Genomic DNA, 9,360 nt, shown 5'->3' on the forward strand with positions numbered 1-9,360 from the left:
AGGGCATTTGGCTTCTCAGGAACGGGATCCAAATCCTTCCTGCACATGGATCTCTCTGCTCTAACTGTTTGTCAGTCATTCACAGCTATTTTGCATGAAGTGATGCATGCGCACCACTGCTGCAATGCAATGCACTCCATATTTCAGGCTCAAAGGGAATATTTGAAATAGACATTGTACTGATCCTCAGTGAGCACTAAAACTAAAATTACGGTCTCTACATACTCCTCCTGGCCTAGAGAGTCATAAATTGACAGCATATATACTGAAAAAGGAAGACAGGCAGGAGTTTGTAGGAAGCAGAAGGATAAAATAAAGGGGTGGACCAGGACTGCCTTTAGACAAGGAGAAAGCAGGGAGATAGCTGCATAGGCAGCAGTCTTCATAAGGCATCTAAATATTCGGACATAACATCTGATTGTCCTGGGTTGAGTGAGTGGTGGAGTTTTTTGGTGGCAGGGGAGGGGGCTATAGGGGCGGCCCCCTGTGAGAAGCTTCTCGAAGCTCCCCCAGCTCCAAGTCAGCTCCACCTCTGCACCAAAACTGAGCCCATCAGCTGCGCCTCTGCGATAACGTATTTAAGAAGGGACGTGGTGACGAGCAGTGGGACTGGTGAGGAGGAGTTGCTGCAGCTGCGTGAACAGCAAGGTCAGTGGAGGAACGGAGGAAGAAAGGAGGGGGGAGGTGTGCCAGAGCAGAGACCCCCCTGGATCCTGTGGTGAGACAGCAGGGCGGCCCCCCCCTGCCACCCATGGAGACCTACAGTGGTGCAGTCACTGATTTATGGCCTCTGGCTTCCGGTTGGTTGAGCAAGGTGCTGTGCCCAAAGAAGGCCGGGGTCTTGTGGGAAAAGGTAGCCCCACTGCTGTAATTCAGTGCTGGGAGGATTGCAGCATGTGGGGGTGTCCCACGCCGGAGCAGCTCGGGAAGGGCTGCAGCCGTGGGAGGGAATCCAGTTGGAGAAAGTTGGTGACCCACGACAGAGCAGTGTGGGGAACGCTGCGGCCCATGGGAGGGACTCATGTCTGAGAAACTTTGTGAAGGACTGTCTCCTGTGAGAGGGGGACCACACTGGAGCAGGGGAAGAAGTTCCAGAAGCTCCCCCCACTGAAGATGGAAGAAGTGGCAGCACTGACTGCAGCCCCCATTCCCTGCCCCTGCGCCACTGGGGGAGGAGGTAGAGATATCGGGAGCAGAGCTGAGCCCGGGAAGAAGGGAGGGGTGGGGGGAAGGTGTTCTCAAGATGTGGCAATGCTTCTCACTGTCCTACTCTGTTACGTGTTGTTAGTGTCTGTAATAAATGTATGTTCTTTTTTTTTTTCTTCTCCTAATGAGTCTGCCTTTTGCTTGTGACCATAACGGGTGATTTTTCCCCCTCCCAGTCCTATCTCGAACCCCAAGCCTGGCTCTCTGTCCCTTCTTATTGCCAGAATAGAAGCAAGAGAGAGTGGCTGCATAGTGATCGGCTGCTGACCAGGCTCAAACCATGATACTGATCTATGAACAAGATATTTTGTATGTAGTGAAACTGTCAGGGACTGGCTGTTGTAGCACAACATGCTTCCAAAACGGCCAACCTTCACCTCCAGGTACAACATGTTAGCTGACCCCTCTGCCAACATGGAAGAATCACTACACATAGGTTTGCAGCTACTGTATGCAGGATGTCCTCTCCTAGCATCAGCAAGTGTCATTACTCATCCCAAAGGAGTAGATCTTTGGCCTAACAAAATTCAAACCACTCACACCTGGCTGAGAAGTCATGGGTCAAGTCTAGGATTGAAAGAATGTCAAGGTCAGGGGGAAGGAAAGGTAAGGAGTAGAGGCAAGGAAAAGGGAGCATGTGGAACTCTGTCCAAATATAATTAAGACCTTATGGAACTTAATTCTGGCATGTTTAAAATCACGGCTGCTTGGCTTGGAAACTTAAATTACTTCTTTTTTTTTTTTTTTTTTTTTTAGCACTCTAAATATAAACAGGTCACATCCATTTATTTTCAACTTTATCATCATATGTTTAATCAATAAAACATATTAGAGGGAAGAACATAAAAAGACATCAAAGAAATCATTTAAATGCATGCTGTGGAGTCTATTTATTTCTCAGTCCATTAATTTTTTTTTTTTTTTGGTTAATTAGGTTCATAGCTGCTTGTATATTTTTACTGTGGATAAACAGAAAGCTTCACAAACCAGCACTGCCTAAATGAATCTGCCTTATCTTTAGATGATAAGATCCAGTGTTATTTCAAGTAAGCTGCTTTTGTTATCTTAATAATGATCTTTAATACTACGATGATACCTCAACTTCTGCTACAACATTCACTTTCAGTGCTGTTTAATCAAGTTTTAATGAACTGCTGAAGCGTATTTAATGGCAGAGTGCTGGGCATTAGCCTAAGCATCTTTTTTTATTATTATTATTATTATGATTTATTTTGGATCACCTAGAAGATAACCAAGTCTCTACTTCTACATCAGAGCAGTTTGGGCTCTGGTAGAGTTGACAGAAGCTGTCAGCAGTGGTCTCAAATTGGTTGACAATAGGTAAGGTTTGCCAATATCTTTCTCTTTGGTCTGTCTGCAGTATTACATGTGAGAAACTGGGTAGACGATGACACTTGCCTACTACCCAGGGATTCCTGCCATATTATAACACTCTTCCCAGACTTGTTTTGTGTCCCTGTTGCTGCACTGTGACACCCTGTTGGCCCCTTTACCTACGTTCCAACCACAGTGTGTGGGAGCAGTCTAGGATTCTGTTTACTCTGTCAATCAAATACATTTCTTGCACTGGATCTTGTCAAGAGAAATGTGATTCTTCCAGGTACCAGCTGTAATTCTGTAGCAGAACAATACACAGCCCTGGCAGAAGAGCGCAGTATTTTACGCAGTTACTCAGTAACCTGCCCTTGACCCTTTTCCACATTTTTGAAATTGTCATTGGATTCATTTTTCTATGTGTGTTTTCAACACTAATCTTTTTCTCTGCATAATTACCACTGTCCTAGACTTCAGTTAAAACAGATGAAAACAGCAGGGTACGTTCTACCAGCCAAGAAGCTGATTCAACAAAAGTAGCAGCTTGAGGCAGTGACAGGCTGACCTCACAAGTGTGGCTGTGCAGCGCTGTCCTGGTACGCCTTTGTAAAATACACTTTGCAAGAGCTCCGGCAGAGTCCTCATAGTCTGCTCTATATTGCTGAGGGAGGTGGGAGGGATCCCCTGCTGTCAGCCAGCCCTTTGGTTTGCTGCCTCCTCTGTATGAAACTTCACTCCTCACCAGCAAAATGTACTAGACAAACTCTGTATTTCCCCATGCAAAGGGAGGTTTATTATTCTTGCCTCTGCAGAAGAAAGAGAGGCACAGGGACACGGAGGCTGTTATTACATCCCCACTGTTGGGAATGTACTGAATAAAACACAGACTGGTGAATTCAGAAGGCCAAGGGCCAAATCAAAAATTGTTTTAGGGAGCCATCAGTGAGGATAGGTGCACAATCTTTGGGACATCCGACTGGACTTGGGAAAGGACTTTCCTGTCTTTTTGTAGGGCTACAAGCCTCACTGCAAGATCCAGAGGAAAGTGCATAAGAGTAGCCAAGCTTAGACACGTATTGTTTTACTGAGAAACAAAGCACTTTCGTGTAAAATAATAAGCTATTAAGGGTCCTCCCCTCTTTTGAGAACAAGTGGTGCTTGTGTAAGGTGTATGCAATAGATAGAGAATAGTTAAAATATCTCAGCTGATCAGAAGCTATTCAAACAGAAGTAAATTCAGCTGAGAAATTAAAGAAAATTCAAGACTGATCAATGAAGGCACAGGACTATAAAAGACTAAATTAACTTCTCATTTGACAGAGTATCTCATCACCACTATGTTACACCTTTAACTCATTTTGTTAAGAGAACTATTGAACTTCTCTAAAGTCTCTTTGAAGGACTGGATCAAGTAAGCTCCCAGTTCACTGTTCGTCTCCTGAACAGCTGCGTCATAACTGCCAAAGAGTGGAGTTGAAGCCTTTACATCCTCCCTGTTTGCTTGGAGTAAAATGAGGTTAAGCTCCTCTGCTACATTTTCATATTTTTGGTGATCAAATCTGCAGAGACTAGCATCATCAATTGGGTAGGTGATATCAACAGGGTAGCAGTCTCTTGGAACTGGGAACTCCACATTTTTCAACACTGGCAACTCACAGAGAAATGTGAAAAGGTGCTTAAGTGCTTGGGATGACAATGGGTTTCCAAGAAACTTAAACTCCTGTAGTTTCTTACAAGGGCTTAAACCTAAAATCAACATGTTGACATTAGAGTCTTGGATGTTACAGTCCTCCAAGGTAAGACTCCTGAGCACTGGAGAAGAATGGCTGAGAAGCTTAAAGAATGTTGATGGATAGAGGTCAGGGATATTGTGACCACTCAGGTCCAGGGCTTCTAAGTAATTAGCATGGAAGCTATTGGCTAAATAAGCCATATCAGCATGGTTCAGTGAGCAGTTAGAAACGTCCAGCATCTTCAGTGGAGTTTTTAGTGGGCTGCAGAATTAAAGAGAAAAAAGGTTTTATAGAATAAAATGATGAAAAACTACATTTACAAATTTTTGCACAACTATCCACATTATGAATGCAGCCATCTGCCACATTTATTACTTTTTATAACTTCTTTTGAGAAACAGAAGCATGTGCCAACAATGACAAGTATATTTTCCACCTGAAATCAGTTCGATGAATTAGTTCCTACTTTGTATGACTGCAACTATCTTGTTTTAATGGTGATTAAATTGGTAACATTCTATGTGTCTATTTTGTAACCAGTTATATGTTGTTAGGTGTCTTTACTTGTTGAATTAATAGCAGATCATTACCACCATAAAAGCATTGGCGGTTGTTTCTTGTAGAAAGCTATTATAATTCAGAGATTCAGATCATTTCCATTAAGGAAGGATTAATTCCAAGTTGAAAGCCAATCAGTATTCTAACAAGACATCTGCTTTTGTTTATAGTTTTGTTTCTACTATGGTTTTAAATGCCCAAGAAGTTTACATGTTGTATTGTTCTGGCATTGCAAAGAGATCTTCTGATGAAGAAGGTTGGAAGAAATGTACCTGACATTATGTGCAAATAATATAGTTGAATATAAAATAGTTCTGACATAAAAATCAAGACATCCATTTCATACATGCTAAATCTTAATGAGACTTCTGCCACAGACCTCAGCCAGATCAGGGTTAGAAACTTGTAATTTATTTGTATCAATGTAGGTAGCATGCCATTCACAAATTTTAAATGAAATGTCTTCTTCATGCAGGAGGAATTTTAGACAAAGGTGATTTGTCTCGATGAAAGTTTTGTTTGCCTTTTTTTTTTTTTTTAAGATGATCTGAAAAGCATACAGATAACTTATTTTCTGTTCAAATATGAGCACTGTTCACTGGCAGCTTGTTATCTTTTTGAAAATTGTGAGGTTTCCCCAGGAATTCATCATGAATATTCATATATTACCTTAATTTGCAGTACAGTAAGGCATCAGATCTCTCTTGCCTTGAGATTGACATACACAACAAACAACTGAAATCAAAGACTCAAATCAAGGTGTACTATTCCTCTGCCCACCTGAAAATACAGTATCTGTGGAATCTTAGTATAATTACTGCCTGGATTTTAGAGGACAAAAATTCACTAGAGACCTTGAAAAATTCTTTGAATATGACTCAGGTCTTGCACCAAAGGCCAGCCCAAGCTGATTGAGATATAAGCTCAAGAATGTGGCAAATCAAAAACGTCTGGGTGTAACCCTCTCTTATGTAATAGCCAAAAGTATATTCTCATCACACGCATCAGATGGGCTCTGGAAGACTAATAAGAACAGTCAGTTCTTCTAAGTGTACTACATACACATTGGCTTCCAATTCTCCTCAACAATACTCTTTCCAAGCTTCCTGATGCCTCTTCCCACACACGCCATGAGATATATTCACTTCCCTCATTCTCAGAGATTCTCAGCTTGCTGGCACAAAGGACTGTTCTTTACAGTTTGACTGAAAGCAGGATGACGAAATTACCTGAGCAGTTTCTGTATTCTTCCCGTGAGTATAGAGAAAGACACACTCAGCTCGGTCAACTGTGTCATTTCACCCATCTTTTCTCCAATGTTAGTAAGCATCTGTTCATCTCTATCTGTGAACCTCCGCACATTAAATGTTCGTGCTGGCAACGTCAAGGACATCAGTAGAGGGAAGTGGATACTGTTGAAGAGTATGTCCAAGTGTTCCATTTCCAAGCGAACATTGTGAACTATTTCCAGTTTGCGCAACAAAGAAGGATCAGTGAGTTTTATGATATAGAAGAATTTCTGCAAAGCAAGGTTGTCAGATCTGAACGCCACACAACATATCTTCAGTGGACAATAGCATTTCTTCAGCAGAGCCTGCACTACCAGCTCATAGTTCCTCTCTGTAACAAACAAGTCAATTAGCACATCAATACTGATTTCAAAAGTACCTGGATTGCACTGTGTTTGTTGCAGGTAAACCAGCAGTTCTAAACAAAGCTTAGAGAGCATCTGTGTTCTGGCCCACCTGCCCATTGTCTTCTTACACTCACAAAACTGAACTTCAACATCTTTTATACCAGTCAGGTCAACCACTTTCAACCTTTTCACGTAGGGAGAAGGATGATTCAGCACATAGTCTCTCAGCCCTGTCAGACAGCTTTCCAAGCACACCAAGCACGTTCTGTGGCTCAGGTCTTCCTGGTAGTCCACAGTAGTTCCCAAAAGCTTTCCCATGTTCAAGTCAGCAAGTGGCCAGTTCTCTACCAAGTCATGAATCGCTTCTGCTTGCTCCAGTAAATAGCTGGCTTTAAAAAGAAGAGGAAAAAGATTATGGGCAACACTGCTGAGACTCTTTTTGGTAAACTCTGCACTTGACACGAATGCTTCGGCACTAATGAATCGGAGAGACTTCATTGTTGCTCTGGACTCCTTCCTGTCATGGATAGTGACTTCTGTGTTTCAGTAATGATCCTAGTTGCTTATCACTTTCTATTTTTATCTGCAGCTGCTGTTTGCTGCTAAAGGAAGGATTGCTGGAAGGCAGAATGAACTGTCACATGCTGATCTGCTTTCTATTTTGGAGCTATACTGTGATTCTGCATTAACTAACTGTGAGATCTTTAGTCAGAGACCATTTATTAATTTAAATGCTCATATTTATAACAAAGCTAATCCAGCTAAATACAGACCACTGCCCAGCAGGGACAATAAGATCAGGGCAACACACACACCTGGGACTATTTCTGTATCCTTCCTATGCCATACAAAAGGCACTCAGGGTTCCAACTTAAACACATAACATGATCTGTATTCCACTTTCTTCCATGAAAGATGATATGCTGGGGCTTGACATGCTGATTTCAGTGGAGAAGTTTTCTCCAAGTTAGCATAGAGATTCTCTTAAAAAATATTGCCATAAAGAAAGACCGAGGTGCTACAGTCATTGAGCTACACAGTGTCCCTCTATTTTGCCCTTCCTATCAGAAAGGACTAGTTAAATACAGTGGCTGCAGTGGAAAAGACACAAGACTCTAGAGGAGCTCAGTGCCTTACTGACCAGGACACTCGCCTGTGATAGGAGACTGAGAGTTAAGTGCAAGACAAGCTGAACAAGACAGGGCACAGAGTTAAAACTTTCTCATAACTTCGCAGGCAAGAATCCTATTGCTGTTGCATTGAGAAACAGATGGTCCTTTCTTTCCTGTTATTTGAGAAATCATGTGATTTGAGAAATTCATTGTGATACAAAATGCAAAGCCATTCAAAAGCTATTCTCTTTTCAGGCCAGAAGAATAAACTCTCTCACACAGCTGTCACAGAGTCAGAGACATTTCTTTCTTTCAGCCTGGCACTTGCCTGCCAGGGGAAGCAACATTGGATACCTCCCTTATGGTGTCCTCTCATGTCTTTTGCTGGGCAACCAGTGGGACACATAATGAACATGACTTGAAGTTACTAAGTCACTTAGAAGATTTATGTTTGTTGTATTTTTCTGGGGGGAGGGGTTGGGAGTGCACCTTACATTTGAGTTGTGGAGCTTTTTGCTGTACAACTGAGTTACTCTCTACTAGCTATTAACAGAACATTGGTGCAAGACAGCCCTGTAAACATCTTTCTTTTTTTCTCTGTCATTTAGAAAAAACCTCAACTCAATAATGTTAAATAACTTCTAAGTACCTACACCCCCAGCTCCCATCCTCCATTCCTTCTGTTCCCCGAGCCATTCTTGTTCACATTCCACCCTCTGCAGACGACCTCTATCTCTTCTGTTCTGCACCTCCCATTTCTCCAATGTCATTTGTACAAAGGTTTCTGAGATAATCTGCCTGGCTGTCAAAACTGACTGTGTCTTGAGATGCACTTGTTCAAATCCATAAGTCCTGTCAGATGTAGTGACTTGAGTTCCATGCCATGGCCCACCTTATTATTGGAAATGGTCAATATGGAAGATTAAACTCCTGCTGAGAAGTGCATCAGGATCTCACAGTACCATGCTGAGTTGAGAAAGTTGCAGATGATGATACCAAACGTAACATGGAAAAAAAGTATTTACTGTTTTTTAAAAACAGTTATGAAAAAGAGTTGAAGGAGTCAAACTGTCTTTACCAGCAAATGCGCAATAACTTTTTGTATATCAAAGCAGCTACAAATATTTATTTCAGTATTTTACCTCTATAAATGTTGCTCTATTCTAATAAAAATTTGGGATATTTTTAGGGTAGTTCATTTTGAAACTTCTGTACCACTGGTTCAAATACACTAGATAAGAAGATAAGAAGTTGTGTATATACCTTAATAACTACCTGTTTAAATTTTGAAAGGCAATAATACTACATTTACAAAAGTTTCAAACAATTTGTACATTTTTCTTGTCATGCAGGGATCACTTATATGTTGCTGTTTTCATCATTTACAAAATTGCACAAAATACAGTAATACCTACACCATCACCTGCTACACTGAAAAGCAGAGGAAAATACTCAATACCTTGACAATTTCTATCTATTTCATCTTACATTTTTTTCAAATTATATTAGTGATACCTCTCATCGATTTGAAGGGAAAATTCAGCTGATGCAAACCAAAACGCTCTGCAAAACTAAAAAACTTCATCAAAATGACAGTCTAATAAAGATGTCCCTTCCCTGGTCATTTAAAAGATATTCAAGATTTTTCTTTTGCTTTTGATAAAATATTTCATAATGGGTTTAGTTAAAAAAAAAAAAAATGAACCATTAAGTGTGGCATGAATTCTTCACAGCAAAGCAGATGTGGGATTATCTGGAAAAACAGGATCAGCACAGCTTG

At 41.2% G+C, this 9,360-nt stretch overlaps 1 protein-coding gene across 1 annotated transcript; it reads right to left on the minus strand.

The window, feature by feature from the left end:
• Positions 1-3,889: 3,889 nt before the first annotated feature.
• On the minus strand, positions 3,890-6,966 carry LRRC14B (leucine rich repeat containing 14B). The gene is made up of 2 exons (XM_009967502.3): positions 6,062-6,966; positions 3,890-4,535 (listed from the first exon to the last, which is right to left on the minus strand). Exons 1-2 carry the CDS (start codon positions 6,964-6,966, stop codon positions 3,890-3,892), a joined length of 1,551 nt encoding a protein of 516 aa, XP_009965804.3.
• Positions 6,967-9,360: the final 2,394 nt, after the last annotated feature.

The sequence above is a fragment of the Tyto alba genome, unplaced genomic scaffold, assembly GCF_018691265.1.
Source record: "Tyto alba isolate M040663 unplaced genomic scaffold, T.alba_DEE_v4.0 Super-Scaffold_48, whole genome shotgun sequence".
In the NCBI taxonomy this organism is placed as follows: Eukaryota; Metazoa; Chordata; class Aves; order Strigiformes; family Tytonidae; genus Tyto; species Tyto alba.

Excerpts from the sequence above, each read along its gene's own strand:
- LRRC14B (XM_009967502.3), bottom strand. The coding sequence starts at position 6,966 with ATGAAGTCTCTCCGATTCATTAGTGCCGAAGCATTCGTGTCAAGTGCA. Across the intron at positions 4,536-6,061 it reads AGAATACAGAAACTGCTCAG|CCCACTAAAAACTCCACTGA; the intron begins GTAATTTCGTCA and ends TTAATTCTGCAG.